Source organism: Plectropomus leopardus, chromosome 7 (assembly GCF_008729295.1).
Source record: "Plectropomus leopardus isolate mb chromosome 7, YSFRI_Pleo_2.0, whole genome shotgun sequence".
Taxonomy (NCBI): domain Eukaryota; kingdom Metazoa; phylum Chordata; class Actinopteri; order Perciformes; family Serranidae; genus Plectropomus; species Plectropomus leopardus.
This window is the reverse complement of record NC_056469.1, coordinates 34,693,276-34,707,182: the sequence shown is the minus strand read 5'-3', so window position 1 is coordinate 34,707,182 and position 13,907 is coordinate 34,693,276. Positions and strand designations below refer to the sequence as shown.

The window sequence follows — 13,907 nt, the reverse complement described above, 5'->3', positions numbered from 1 at the left end:
TTTTCTACCAACGCAGGTGATTTTTTTGGCAGCTTTATTTGTCGCCATGGAGACATATCGACAGGGGCTTCCCAGCATCAACCACATCCTATGGCCACAAAGTGGTTAAACACACACGAGCAGACAAACACACTCACACTCACACACTGCGACACACTCAGCAGCAGGAAGTGAAACTGAAACCTGCAGCAGCTTCTGAATTAAAACTTGAAGATGAGCTGAAACTGATCGGAAGAGTTCAAATCAACCGTGTTTTTCTGCAGCACGTTTACGTTTATTTAAGTCAAAGCATTTGTATTTTGCTGAGTATTTTATACTCTCCTCCTCCACTACATCTCAAAGGGAAATGTTGTACTTTTGACTACTACTTTTTACTTTCCAAAGTATTCAAACCTTTGAACCGTGTAGGAAAAAAACTTGGCAGGAAATGGCCCACAACTTTTATTAATTTATTTTTAAACTACTGAAAAATTCTAAAACTAAACTGTATTTATACTTAACATAATAATATATTTTTAAAAAAATTAAATTTTAAATTAAATTTTTTTTAGTTTATGTTTTCTTGTTTGTTTGTTGGGGGATGCTAATTTTCAGGTTATTTTTTGTGCTTTCTTTCTTATTTCTTGCTTATTGTTTTCTGTCATTGCTCATTGCCTTTTTTTATCCTGTTTTTAAATGAAATCAAGCCACTATGCTCAGGTTTCAAAGGGTTAAAACATCTACAGCAGTAAAATGCAGCATACACATTAACACAGCAGGAATATTAAATATTAATATTATCAAAAAACACCAACTGCACAACATGCTTTTACTTTCAGCGCTTTAGCTATAACTCTCTGGTAAAAACCCTCTTTCCTGAGCAAGGTTTTGAATGCAGGACTTTTGCTTGAGGTGGAGTATTTTGTGTACTTTTACTGCAGTAAATGATCCGAGCACATGTTTATCCTTTTGATCAGTGTCAGATGTAGGTGAGCGAGCCGCAGCGAAAGCCTCAGCTGCACCGCAGGCGGCCGCTCGCACCAAACCGCTGAGGCTTTCTGGGCTTTCACAGCGCCGCGCTTGAGGCAGCAATTTTTAGCCCTGAGTTCAGCCTGTCAGGCACAGACTCAAACCCTGCCATACTTATTTGACCTTGATCTTTGACCTTGACCCAAAATATGTATAGAAATATTTAACATAGTGTGTCCATAAACATCCCCCACTGTGGTAAATACAAACTGGAGGGCTAAAGTATGTAGACACCTGGTCTTTCTCTCCATGTTACATACTATATTATTTTTATTCATATTATTATAGATTAATGTCATGTATTTAAACACATAAAATGTATCCATATATTGGATTTTTAAAACAAAAAAATATTTTTCCAAAAAAATATATGCTGTTAGTGTATCACTATTTTTTAAAATGATATACAAATTCAATTCAGTACTGACTTCTATTTAAATATCAGCCTTGTTACCTTGTTTTGTCCTTTTTCCCGTCATTTAATAAAAACAATGCACTCTGTAATAATTAAAAAAATACTCAATATATTTGAAAAATATATAAAAGAGTGTCACTTATCTTTTTATCTATTTAGTTAGTTAATTAGTTCTGTCATGTCCTCCTCACATGTATGTTATATATATATATATATATATATATATATATATATATATATATAGTTTTTGTGTTTAGTTTTTAAATTTAATAAATTTTCTGTCAAATAATATAATATAATACACTCCATAATAATTAAATATGCATTCAGTGACAAAAATATTTATTTAACTTATTTAAGCCTCTCTGAAACATAAAGTCGTGGCCCCTTTATTCACATAAATAATAACGAGCAACATGTCACTCGACTCTCAGTCAGTGGCCCTTTTTTAACTTGTAATGACAAATGTTGATGATAGGCTCAAGCTGTGGGGCCCCCTGACCCCCGGGGCCCCACAGCCTGAGCCCGATTGGCCCGGTCAGTAATCCATCCATGAAAATATCATTGTTTACTTTAAAATGTCCCTTTGTTGAGCAAATAGTCCTGAACCAGTAACAACAGAGCGAGAACAAAAGGAGAGTGTGTGAACACCAGAGTCGACCTGCGGCTCCTCCTGCTGGAGGACGTCAACACACACAGCAGATAAACTCCTGATGCATCAACGATGAACCACATTTCATCACAATCCATCTGATATCTGTGCAGATTTTTTAGGAAGAGCCTGTTGTGGCGCCACAGAAAGAGTCGTGTTGTTCCCAAACTGCAGGATTCATGCTGCGGGGTAAATAAATGTCTGCACAAATGTCGTGGAAATCCAACAACTGATCGATTCATTTAAGGCCAATTATAAGAGATGCACATAAGAACAAGACCAAAGTTACAACCCGCTCTCACTCCCAACTCGAGTAATGGCAGGGCTCTGTCGGTGCTTTCGGCGTACGAGTGTGACTCAGAAAGCCGACTTGTGTGTCCCCATGAAACGCCGTCTTATTGATGCTGCTCTAAAATCAGGAACTTTTTTTGTTGTTCCTGAATTTGAAATAAAAAATAAAAATAAAAAACAAGTTAAACATGAAGCAGCTGTCTCTTTATAACATCACTTTATTATTATATTATTTTATTTATTTATTTTTTTTACCAACTTTTTCAATGGCATTGTTAATTAATAATAATTATTAAAATAAACTTAATTGAAATTGATTAATAATATTTTATGATTAAAGAATAATAATAATTTGGTGAAGGTCCAGAAATACGGCACAAATAAGACTGACTCCATAAAGAAACAAAAATGAAATGTGTGACCATTTTTTGATCTGTAAAATATAAAAGATTCGCCTAAGCTTTATGCCCCACATTTACCTTCTGGCTGCGGAAAAGAAAGAATAAATATGTTCAGAAGATGAGATTTTTCCTCACCCTCACTCACTACTGAATGTTCACGGGAGAGTAGAGGACACCTGGAATTAAAAACAGAAAAAGAAAAAGAAAAGCACAGTAAATAGCAGCATTGTGTGAGACATGTATGAGTAAAATACTAAAAGTGATTTAAAATAAAGCAGCAAATAATAATTTAAAAGCAGATGGGTCACATTAGCCATCAGGTTATTATTTTGATTCACAGATTTTAAACTACAAACTGGTGGTATAAAATTCAGCTAACTATAAAAACAGAGCAGCTTATTTAGCTTTAGTTTTTATTTATCTGGAGAAACTTTAAGATGAACGTTACTGTAACGTGAGAAAGGCAGAAAATCTGAGATCCTGGAGAAATTGCAACTAGTTTGGATCATTTTTGTTCATTTTGATCAGTAAATCCTTCAGGTGTCGAGCTCTGTTTCACGTGGGTGTATATGTGAAGATAATTTTTACCTCCCAAAACAAAATGATGACGCTTCCTGCAATCACACGCTAAAAAGCTAAAGCACGGATACATGAAGAGACTCTGGACGAACACCTGTTCAGCTCAAACTCACCTGACGGCTCCTGCTGTCGCGAGGAGCTCTGGCAACTCTCATGTTGAGCTGTGAAGAAAAAAAAGCAGGCATTAGAAGAAGGCAGCTGCTTTGTTTAGATTATTTATTTTATTTTGCAATTCAAATGAGCGTCATCTGTTTTACAGGAGGGATGGAGGACAAAACCTGCTGCTTCCTTTACAGTCAGCTCACAGAAAACTGAACGTCTCACCACAGTGAATCATCATGTCGACTCGCAAAAAAAATAGTTTAATCACATTTGCTGTCAGAATTTGTTTGATCTGTCCAGCTTATTTGCATGAAACCACCAATATGTTACATTTGCATGTTTCATACGTTTCATATCAGCGTTTCTAAAGTGATATGAGAGGCCTGAGTCATCAGGAGGAGGGGGGGTGGAGGATGGTGCAACACTTATGCACCACACGAAAAAACAGTAAAACTGATTGTTTTAAAATGAGTCTTTGCTGTTTTTCCAGCAGCTTTTCTTTTTTCAGAGGGAATGTATTTTAGGGATATTTCAGCCAAACATGAAATATGATGTTTTTCTAAGTATAAGCAAGTGTCATAATTCTAGGTTTTGTGTTATATTCTGTCTTCTTACTTTGGTTTCCTGTTTTATTTTGTAGGATCACTCCTCATGTGTCATGTCTGGTTTAATATCCTGTTTTTTGTGTGTTTTCTCACCTTAGTGTAACTAAGATTAGCTTCACCTGTCCCTCAATAGTTGTCCAGTCCACACGTGTTCTCACTGTCCCTTATGGTTGTCCTGTGTCCTCAGTTGTCCCTCCCTTTGTCTGTTTCCCTCCTCTTTTCTATCACACCTGTCCTTTACCAGTCTCGTTTGTCCTCCCCTGTTCTGTCTTCCCTGCACACCTGTTGTGTTTTAGTCTTGTTTGCTCCACTTTTGTGTTCGCTGCCAACCAATCCCTGTTTCCCTCCTTTCACCAGTCCACGTCCCCTTGTGTATAAATACATGAGTGTAAAAATACTTGAGCGTATAAATACATGTGTGTATGAATACATGTGTGTTTTCTTTGTTTCTTGTCAGTTTGTCTGTGATTCTCTCTGTTGTCTGACTTCCTTCTCGCCGTGGTTGGTGCCAGTTTAGTTTTTGATTCATGTTTTATTTGTACTTTGTGTTTTGGTTTAATCAGTTTTAAAGCTCACTTTTTGAACGTAACTAGGCTAATTTGCACAGAAATTATTCACTTATAATGCACTTTATCCTCTTTTTTTACTGTTGAGTTTTTCTACTATTTTTATTTTTAGTGTTTTCTTGACTTGTGGGTTTTGTTGGGTTTTTTAAAATCTGTTTGTTGTGTTTTTCTATTGTTTTTAACTTTTTTGTCTTGTGTATTTTTTTTTTACTGTGAGCTGATTGGCGCTTCAATTTCCTTCGAAAACAATAAAGTTAATCTAATCTAATTTGTCGCATCCACAAGATACGCTGCCGGATGGCGTCAAACTGAAACACTTCCAGTAACGTCATATTTAGGAAAGCGAGGGTGTCTGTAGGGCAGGAGGGCAGGAGGGCAGGAGGGCAGGAGGGTGGTGGATGGGTCCAACAAACCCCGGACTTTCATGCAACAGTCTGGTGTTCGCTTACCATCTGAACATCTGAATGTAATTTTTTTTCCGACACCTTACCATGTGCCGCTTTCGCCTAATCTTGTGCATAATCTTGTGCATGTGCGTTTGTTAACGTCCCGGCGTTGGTTGCCATTGCTTGTGTTGCCTAAACATAACCACGTGCAGCGTCATCTCACCACGTGCTTGTGTTGACATCACGGTAGCAGCATCCCAGAGGAAGCAGAAGGATGCAGAGACCGTAATATGTAGACGCAGATGTTCACTGCAAAGCGGCAACATGTGACGATGAGATGAGAACGTGCTGATATTTTATGAGCAAGCAGGACTCACAGGAAGTGGAGTGGGTCAGACTGACGGCAGAATAAACCAGCTGAAGCTCGCCATCGCCCTCAGCAGGAGGGTCCGAGTCCTGCAGGCGATGATTCTCCACTTCAGTTAAAACACATGACAACAGATACAAATGGTCACAATTCGGGCGGGGGGTTTGTTTGTTTGTTTGTTTGTTTATTTGTTCATTCATCTAAATATCTGAAAAATGAAAACTGTAAAACCACCATGTTGAAGCACGTACCTGCATCAGCATTTTCATAAACTGGAGACATGTCGGCTCGAGCTGAAGAGGAGGAAGAAAGAAGACATGATGAATCTGATCTTTGTGTGACAGTTTTTGAAGTTTGAATGAGGTTATAGAGAAAAGTACAGAAAGTACAGAACCCGAACACGGCCGAATCCTGTGGAGAGTTTTCCCGAGATAACAAGATAAAACAACCTTTGTCTCATTATATCTGGTTGATTATCTCATTATCATGAGATACAGCTTGTTTTCTCTGGATAATGACACATTCCCCTTGAGATAACGGCATTAAAGACATCAGTACGGTACGGTTACTCCCTTCCTCTGCAGAAAAGTAGCATTTCAAATCAATTTTTTCAATGTGACTACCGATTCTGACTGATTGTGGGATGTGTACTGTGGTCAGATCCTCCTCATTGTGTCAGCGAAGGGAAAAACAAAAGCACCTGTTCCTTTTTTTTAAAGGTTTTAGACTGTAAAAGAGGAATCAGATCAGCAGCAACAGGTGGAAATATCACAGACTTCCTCTTGTTTTCACTCTCCCGACATGGCACCAGAGTTGTTGTTTCAAATATCTGAAGCATGTTGGCCTCACTGACCTGCATCAGTGTTTTCATTAAGAGGAGGCGACTGGACTCGAGCTGCAGACGGTGAAAGGAAAAAAAGGATATATGAATGAAATGTATTAGAGATGCTTTTGCGTCATCATTGTTTGTTATATTGAGATTTCTCAGAGTTTTTCCAACTCTTTCTCATCCCAGCTCATCACATATTGCCGCTTTTTCTGCGTCTACATATTACGCTTTAGATATCTTTATGCGTCTGCTGTTGACGTTGTGGGATGGCGCTACCATGACGTTAACAAAAGCACATGGTGGGATGACGCTGCACGCGGTGATGTTTGGGCGACGAAAGCACGTGACAACCAGCACCAGAGTGAGTACAAATGCTCATGCTGGCACGGATGGTTAGGATTAGGGAAAGGTGTAGAAAAAAACATCACATCAGACATGAACACCGGACTCCATCATGAAAGTCCACGTTTGTTGGACTCTTCCACCGCCCCTCCCTTCGTCCCACTCTTTAGGGACCTTTGTGCTCCTTATATCACATCAGTACGGGCAGTTTTTCAACCTGACATTGTCCGGCGGCGTATAAAGCAGATACAAAAGTTAACTTTTAGCTTCGGGATCTCAAGCCGAAAACACTGACAAAGCAGCATAGGCGATAAAGCCGGTCGTCTAGGGCGGCACCTGCTGGAGGGGTGCAGCCATGCCGCCAGTCCCCCTTGGCCTCGAGGGAAAATAATAATAAAATAATAATTTTCTATGCCCACTGGCGCCCTCACTTAGTGTTTTCTGTCTAGAAAAAAATATATATATTAACATTACAAATAAATAAACAGTAACATGTTCCTAAATTATGTGTGAGCACGTGATGTGTCGTTATTGGGTGCGGAGGTGCGGGTTAGGGTTAGGGCGTCTAGGGCACCAAATTGGGTAGAGCCGGCCCTGGTACTTGACCTCGGGAGAGACAGACTTGCAGAGCAAACAGAAAAACGTGAGAGAGTATCCCTCAAGGATCAAACTTTAAAGGATCTTTCCACCAGTTTTACACATCGAGATCAGTTTGATTGATGATTACTAGAGTTGGGTTGATTTAGAGTTTCGTCGGCCTGATGTACGAGCCTAAACTGGTCAGAATTTGTCTAAATTTGCTAAACTGGCATGTGTCAATATGACATGTTCTGAAAAATGAGGTAAAACTCTCCCACACTAGGTTTATGTGCCAAGTCAACCGAGTCGAGCCAAGCCAGCATGTTCATGCAAAAGGACTCCCTCTGCAGTTACCGCTAATCGACACCGGTGGAGCCAAAGAAAATGAAATGAGATTTTTAAGATTATAACCTGAAGAGCTCACCTGTGTTTCTCCTGCGGAGGATGAATCCAGCGGACAGCAGCAGCAGCACGATGAGGCCGCACACAGTCAGAGCTGCGATCATCAGAGTATTAACGGCTGGATACCGCCGCTCGGCTCCGCCCACCCTGCTCTCCACCCTGCAGGTGAACACATCCTCCTCCAGGTACGGCACCCAGCTGACCAGCCGCATCAGGCCCACCTTGGAGGTCTGGATCTGGTCTTTCATAAAGCTCCTGGAGGCTGACAGCCAGGTGATGGTGGGCAGCGGGTGACCCTCCGCCTCACAGCGCAGCCTGCGGGGGGCGCTGTCCGAGCCGGGGCTCGCCTCGACCACGGAGAGGCTCAGGATCTTTGGTTCAACTGTGAGCAAAACGTCATAAATATCAGCTAAGAAGACATAATTGTTACAGTTGGACTTTTGAGAAAACAGCATCAGGCAGCAGAGGTGATCCACATACGACCTCACCTGTCACATAAAGCTGTGTCTCTTTTTGAATTTTAGCTATCCAACTGTCCAGCTCCACCCTGCAGAAGTACGTCCCGTTGTCCCCCAGATGGACGCTCCTGATGAGGAGGGACAGCTCCCCCCGTCGAGGATCTCCCACCACAGAATGTTTTAACTCAGAAATGGAGCAGAGCTCAGCCGTGGACTCATTTTTAATCGAGCAGATGAGGAACGGGGGAGCGTTTGATTCTCTCGCGAGCCATTTAACTGTTATCTTCCCCGAGTAGGACTGTTGTCTGGGGTGAGTGAAGGAGCAGCTGAGGACAGCGTCCTCTCCTCTGGGGACATAGACCACCGGAGAAACCGTCATGTCCCAAGAGACTGAAAGAGACCCTGAAGAGGAGGACCACATCAGGATGGACTGTTCTGTAGGAACAATGTCCTGGATCCATTTCACAGATCTGGACCAGAACGTAACGTCTCGGACCAAACTACTAAAAAAGGACTTTTAAACCAAATATACACATCAAGATCAGTTGGACTGATGATTAGTCGAGTCGGGTTGATTTCCAGTTTTGTCAGTCAAGCTTAAACTGGTCAGATTTTATGTAGATTTGTTAAAGTGGCATTTTTCGACCTCTTCCGTCTGGCCGAATTCTCAAGTGACAAATCGCTAATGTACGAAAGAGGACATTTATTTATACCTAAACTGAGTATAATGAGCCCTACTAGTCAGTTTATCTGCATCTCTAAATTATATATGTTTTATTTCTGATCCTTGTGAGTCTAAGAAGTGGAGTGACTCTTTTGTTTTACTGACCTGCTGTTTAATTTTAAAGAAGCGTCTTTTTCTCTCTTGTTTCATAAACGTAACAGTCCAGCTCTAAATGGACGACCCCGTCCCACCTGAACAAAGAAGAAATAAACTTACCTGTAAAGATCACCGACAGAATGAGACAGAAAGTCTGCCGCCACATCATCAGGCCGCACAAAACCTCAACAAAAAGAGAACGCAAACTCTCAAAACTGAAAAGGGGTCTGTTCAGGAAGTCTTGTGACATCTGAAACTAAACACTTCCTGTCAGTCAGAGGTGACTCAGAGGACATTAAATAAGGTTTTATCATTCATTTTACAATTTTTTACTTTTACTGGATATTTCCTGCATTTCATTGTGTCTTCTCTGATGTTTGAATGTGTGTTTATGTCTCACTGCTGCAACACAAAGTTCAGTACAAAGTACAAAAAAGTACAAAAAATATGATGATTCACGCAGAATGACAGAGCATATGATAATTTAGCTGACACACACACACACACGCACACACACACATTAACACACGTGTGTGTGTGTGTGTGTGTGTGTGAGAGAGAGAGAAAAAAAGCAAGTTTATTTGTCGCACAATTCAGACACAAAGGAGACACCAGGCGCTTTACAAGTATTTAAAAAACATACAAAACAAATAAAACAGAAACGACAATTTATAAAAGAAACAATGAATAAAGAAAGAAAGAAAAAAGAAAGAAAGAAAGAAAGAAAGAAAGAAAGAAAGTTGTTTTTACCTCCAAAACAATATACATCTGAATCTCCGACCAGTGCTGCTCATCTGCCTCTCATCTCTATGTTTCTGCAAACAACATATATACGTTCTTTGTTATTTATGTTTTATGTGGTAAAATTATGTTTAAGCACAAAAACTGCTTGGTTATATTAGGAAAAGTTCATATTAGTTCATATCAAATTGATTTTCTGTCAAAACCACGATTTGTTTCTGTGATTGTTTTCCGGACTGTTGCTGGGGTCGGGGCGTCAGCTGCATAGAGTGATTTCACAGTCGGTCACTGAAGCTGACTTTGCAGGTGACAAATGAGCCGATCATGTGACCTTCACCTCCGTACCACACATAAAAATCCCTTAACAGCAAATCCACACATCTTAAAATGGATTCATTTTTAAAGTAATTTTATTTTTAAGTTATGTAATTGTACTAAATAACATCACAAGTAACTTGTCTACACCTTTATTTGATTTGATTTTTATTTATTTCAAACAAATAAATAAAGAGGAAATAAAAGAAACTAAAGAAAATTGCAACAACAAAAAACAATAATAATTAGTTAAATAGTAATAATTGCAAACAATGAAAAAAACATAAAGCAAAAGACATATTCGAAAAGGAGTGACAAGAAGTGAAAGGACCTCAAAGGACCTGAACGTTTTTGTTAATATGCACATTTCAGGTGAATTATTCAAAAGAATAATAGATTTATGGACATAAGAAGTCTTTAACCGTTCATATTTAAAGTTTATGCCTTTAGTTTCTTCTTATTTGTACAATGTATTAAACCAAGTAGTATTAAAGTCACCTCACCATTTTCACCTTAATTAAAATCACACATGAAATTACTGAAACTGGAGTCCGGCTCAGTTTCATCTGATTTTAACTGGACGAAGACAAACTGATAAAAAATAGAAATGAAGGAAGTAGAAACAAGAATGGAAAAAACACACACACACACTGTGTCTGGGAGGTACTGAGTCACGTGGATGACACACACACACACACACACGTTCGTGTTATACCTCTCCGAGTCGTGTCTACATCGTCTCATCATGGACATCCGACGGGTCTTTAGGACTTTGAGTCTGCTGTTACCTGTTGTTGGAGGTGAGCTGATACACACACACACACACACACACACACACACACACACACACACACACACACACAGTGCTGTATCTTTAAGGTTGTGATGTTTTTGTTCTTTCTGTAATTATAGAAAAAACATATAATGATACAGAAAGTCAGATTCGTATTCTACTCTGCAAAATATCAAAATAGTGTAAAAGAAATTGTTGAAATAATGAAAATAGGTCATCATTCTTTTGTCTGTGTTATATTTTCGGTGTCCGCTGGTGTTTACGTCTCTGTGTACAGGCCTGAAAACCTGAATGAAAGACAATGTCCAGTTAAGAGGTCAGAGGTGTAAAATCTGTGGAAAATGTGATGAGTCGTAAGTGTACCGATAAACTGTCACTTCAGAAATGTTGATATGATCTGTATGCAGCTTATGTGTGGGTAGGGATCATTAGTAGGTTCTTTTTTATTATTTTTTTGTTTATTTATTGGCACACAAGATTACACAAAAGCAAGTAGATAATAACAAGCATGCATGACTAGAATTGTGCAAGAGAGGTAAAGAAACCTGACGGGGCGAAGAGTAAAAACCTCTCCTCAAGAGTTTACAATCTATTCAAATACTGATGGTGATTTACGCCTTACCATGAAAATATATCAAACAAGTAGTTATAGTCAACATAAATGAAGCAGACACATACACATCACACATCAGCACAGCTAATAACTGCACGACCTGTTTTTCCACGTTAGACTTTAGTGAAAAGGATGATGGAAGTTTTAATAAAGTGAGGACCGGAGTTCTCAGTCTGTTTCTATCATTGTAGTTTTGACATTAAACCATAGATTCTCTTCCTCCCCTGAAATCCTCCAGTTGCCCTCGGCAACGGAGATGACGGCTGGTCCACGAACGTGCAGTCGGAGGTCCGAGCCATCGAGGGCTACCCGGTGGTCCTGCCCTGCACCTTCAGCCACCCGCAGCACTCCCAGCATTCCTCCCTGCAGGTGGTGTGGCGTCTCGGCCACGGTCAGGGCGCCACCGTCCTGTACCGCTGCACCAGCCGACCCGGGGCCCCCACCTGTGAGCCGGGGCCCCAGCAGGACCAGCGCTACCGGCTGGAGGGCAACCCGAGGGAGCACGACCTGTCGCTGCGGATCAGCAGCGCCAACCTGCAGGACAGCGGGCGCTACTTCTGCAGGGTGGAGGTTCAGGGACGGGAACACATCAGCTTCGAGGACAAGATGGGGACCAGACTGAGAGTGGAGGGTACATTTCTAGACCTAAAACTGCAGTACTGCAGACACTACATCAGTGGTACTCAACTTAAGCCCACGGGCCAAATCTGGCCCCTGATAGGGTGCCGGGCGGCCCCTCAACCGTCATTCACACTGGGAATTGTTTTTGTACTTGTAGTACACATAATGTACCACAGTGCATAAAAGAGCATCAAAATAGAGCTTTTTTATCAAAAAGTGCCAGTGGAGGATCCCCTACACCCCCTGACAGAGGTCCTAGCTAAGACCCTAATGTCCTAAAATCCTGGAAACCTCCTAAAATCCTAGAAATCTGCTGAAATTCTACAAATCTCAGAAAATCTTAAGGAATGTTCTAAAATCTGAGAAATGTCCTAAAATCCTGTAAACGTCCTAAAATCCTATAAACGTCCTAAAATCCTGTAAACGTCCTAAAATCCTGTAAACGTCCTAAAATCCTAGAAACATGTAAGCGAGTGTCCCTGCACCACATGCATGTTGGGAACTCAAACTCTGTCTGATATTAAAAGTGTACCTGCGCTCTCCCCTCCTCCTCTCTGCAGCGCCTCCAAAGATCCTGGCTCTGTCGGTGGAGGGCAGTGAGCAGTCCGGGTACAGGGCCCTGTGTCGGGTCCAGGGATCCCCGTTGCCGGACGTCCAGTGGCTCGGCCCGGACGACCTGCTGGAGGGCTCCCAGGTCGGCCCGCTGGCTCAGGGCTCGGAGACTCACTTTCACACCGTCAGCCAGCTGAGGGACGTGGAGCCGGGCCAGCAGTACACCTGCAGCGCCTCCAACCCGCTGGGCAAAGAACAGGCCACCCTGTACGTCCTGGTCCCCCGGGCCCCGCTGTACATGAGCGGGGCCTCGCCTCCTCTCCTGCTGGTTCTGTCGGTGTCTCTGGGGGCAAAGGTCCTCCTGCTGGTGGGGATGGGGGTCTGGATGGTGCAGGGAGGAGCTCTGCAGGGAGTCAGCTGCTGGTGGAAATAATCTGCTCTCACATAAACTAATGTATATACTTTAAACAACATTTCAGAAACTTATTTAGCATTTATGAGCACTCAATAAAATATAATATACTGTTAAATATTGTATGAACAAATAACCAACAATATAATAAAACACAGCTGTTATTATATAATATGTCCTCATAAGTGTTATAAATACTGAAAAATACTGTACATTAATAAACACTTAAAACCTGCTTACAGCGTCCTACAGTGTGTTTATTACACGTCCTAACGACACTTTCTGATGAAAACATTTCATTTTTTAATTGATTAATTTTTTATTGGTATGTTTACTGAGAACAATCGTTATCTTTTAGAGCGACCCATGTATTGTGTATTAAAAAACAATTATGTCATTAGAATATATTACAGTTTCTTTAAGACATTATACAGTCTTGAATTAATTCTCTATTGAATTAAATGAATACTTATTTATTTTATTTTTGCTAATAATGTAGCATTTAAATATTTGTTGATCCTGTGGGGAAATAAAAATCAACAGAAGTCCAACTTAACACATTATAATAGATTTAATGAAACTGTAACAGATTACATTGAGTTTATTAACCCTTTAAAACCTGGATCATCACTTTTCTTGGCCTACATTCAGACGCCTTTCATAAGCATTTAAAGCTTTGAACATTGAGCAAATTGATTTCTTTCAACAACAAAAAAAGAGATTAGTAAAGTAACAAAAAAAATAAATCATTACTGTTATTTTATTCTAAATTATTATTCAAAAAAAAAAAAAACAAAAAACTAGGGAACCACTCCAGAATCTGCATTTTAAGTTATTATAGTTTTAGATTCAAAATTATTTTTGTAGAATTTTTTTTTTATTTTTCAAAGAAATCAAGCCAATTCTTCAAGGTTTCAAAAGGTTAAGACACATAAATGATGGAGATTCAGAGCTAAAAAACAGAAAGCAAACCAGAATTCGACGTTCATTTTAGCATATTAAATATTATCACATCATATCTGTGTGTAACCGTATTGTGTCATAAAGCTACAAAACAG

The 13,907-nt window shown here is 40.2% G+C and overlaps 2 protein-coding genes across 4 annotated transcripts; one reads left to right on the top strand and one right to left on the bottom strand.

The window, feature by feature from the left end:
* Nucleotides 1-1,755: 1,755 nt before the first annotated feature.
* LOC121945935 (sialic acid-binding Ig-like lectin 15) lies at nucleotides 1,756-9,014 on the bottom strand. Of its 3 annotated transcripts, XM_042490309.1 has the most exons (8): nucleotides 8,923-9,014; nucleotides 8,013-8,384; nucleotides 7,547-7,906; nucleotides 5,624-5,665; nucleotides 5,383-5,481; nucleotides 3,460-3,507; nucleotides 2,903-2,943; nucleotides 1,756-2,512 (listed from the first exon to the last, which is right to left on the bottom strand). In XM_042490309.1, exons 1-7 carry the CDS (start codon nucleotides 8,969-8,971, stop codon nucleotides 2,912-2,914), a joined length of 1,002 nt encoding a protein of 333 aa, XP_042346243.1. In that variant the 5' UTR covers nucleotides 8,972-9,014; the 3' UTR covers nucleotides 1,756-2,512; nucleotides 2,903-2,911. The 3 variants fall into 3 exon arrangements, with proteins under 3 accessions (XP_042346243.1, XP_042346244.1, XP_042346242.1); XM_042490310.1 differs by lacking the exons at nucleotides 1,756-2,512; nucleotides 5,624-5,665 and adding an exon at nucleotides 6,226-6,267 and having other exon boundaries at nucleotides 2,898-2,943; XM_042490308.1 differs by lacking the exon at nucleotides 1,756-2,512 and having other exon boundaries at nucleotides 2,898-2,943.
* A 1,567-nt stretch (nucleotides 9,015-10,581) lies between these two features.
* Nucleotides 10,582-12,937, top strand: si:dkey-11p23.7 (V-set and Ig domain-containing protein). The gene is made up of 3 exons (XM_042489202.1): nucleotides 10,582-10,658; nucleotides 11,503-11,895; nucleotides 12,446-12,937. The coding sequence occupies exons 1-3, from the start codon at nucleotides 10,604-10,606 to the stop codon at nucleotides 12,868-12,870; spliced, it is 873 nt and encodes a 290-aa protein (XP_042345136.1). The 5' UTR covers nucleotides 10,582-10,603; the 3' UTR covers nucleotides 12,871-12,937.
* Nucleotides 12,938-13,907: the final 970 nt, after the last annotated feature.

Excerpts from the sequence above, each read along its gene's own strand:
- LOC121945935 (XM_042490309.1), bottom strand. The coding sequence starts at position 8,971 with ATGATGTGGCGGCAGACTTTCTGTCTCATTCTGTCGGTGATCTTTACA. Across the intron at positions 7,907-8,012 it reads GACACAGCTTTATGTGACAG|TTGAACCAAAGATCCTGAGC; the intron begins GTGAGGTCGTAT and ends TTTTGCTCACAG. Across the intron at positions 3,508-5,382 it reads TCTGACCCACTCCACTTCCT|CTCAACATGAGAGTTGCCAG; the intron begins GTGAGTCCTGCT and ends TTTTCTTCACAG.
- si:dkey-11p23.7 (XM_042489202.1), top strand. The coding sequence starts at position 10,604 with ATGGACATCCGACGGGTCTTTAGGACTTTGAGTCTGCTGTTACCTGTT. Across the intron at positions 10,659-11,502 it reads GCTGTTACCTGTTGTTGGAG|TTGCCCTCGGCAACGGAGAT; the intron begins GTGAGCTGATAC and ends GAAATCCTCCAG. Across the intron at positions 11,896-12,445 it reads GACCAGACTGAGAGTGGAGG|CGCCTCCAAAGATCCTGGCT; the intron begins GTACATTTCTAG and ends TCCTCTCTGCAG.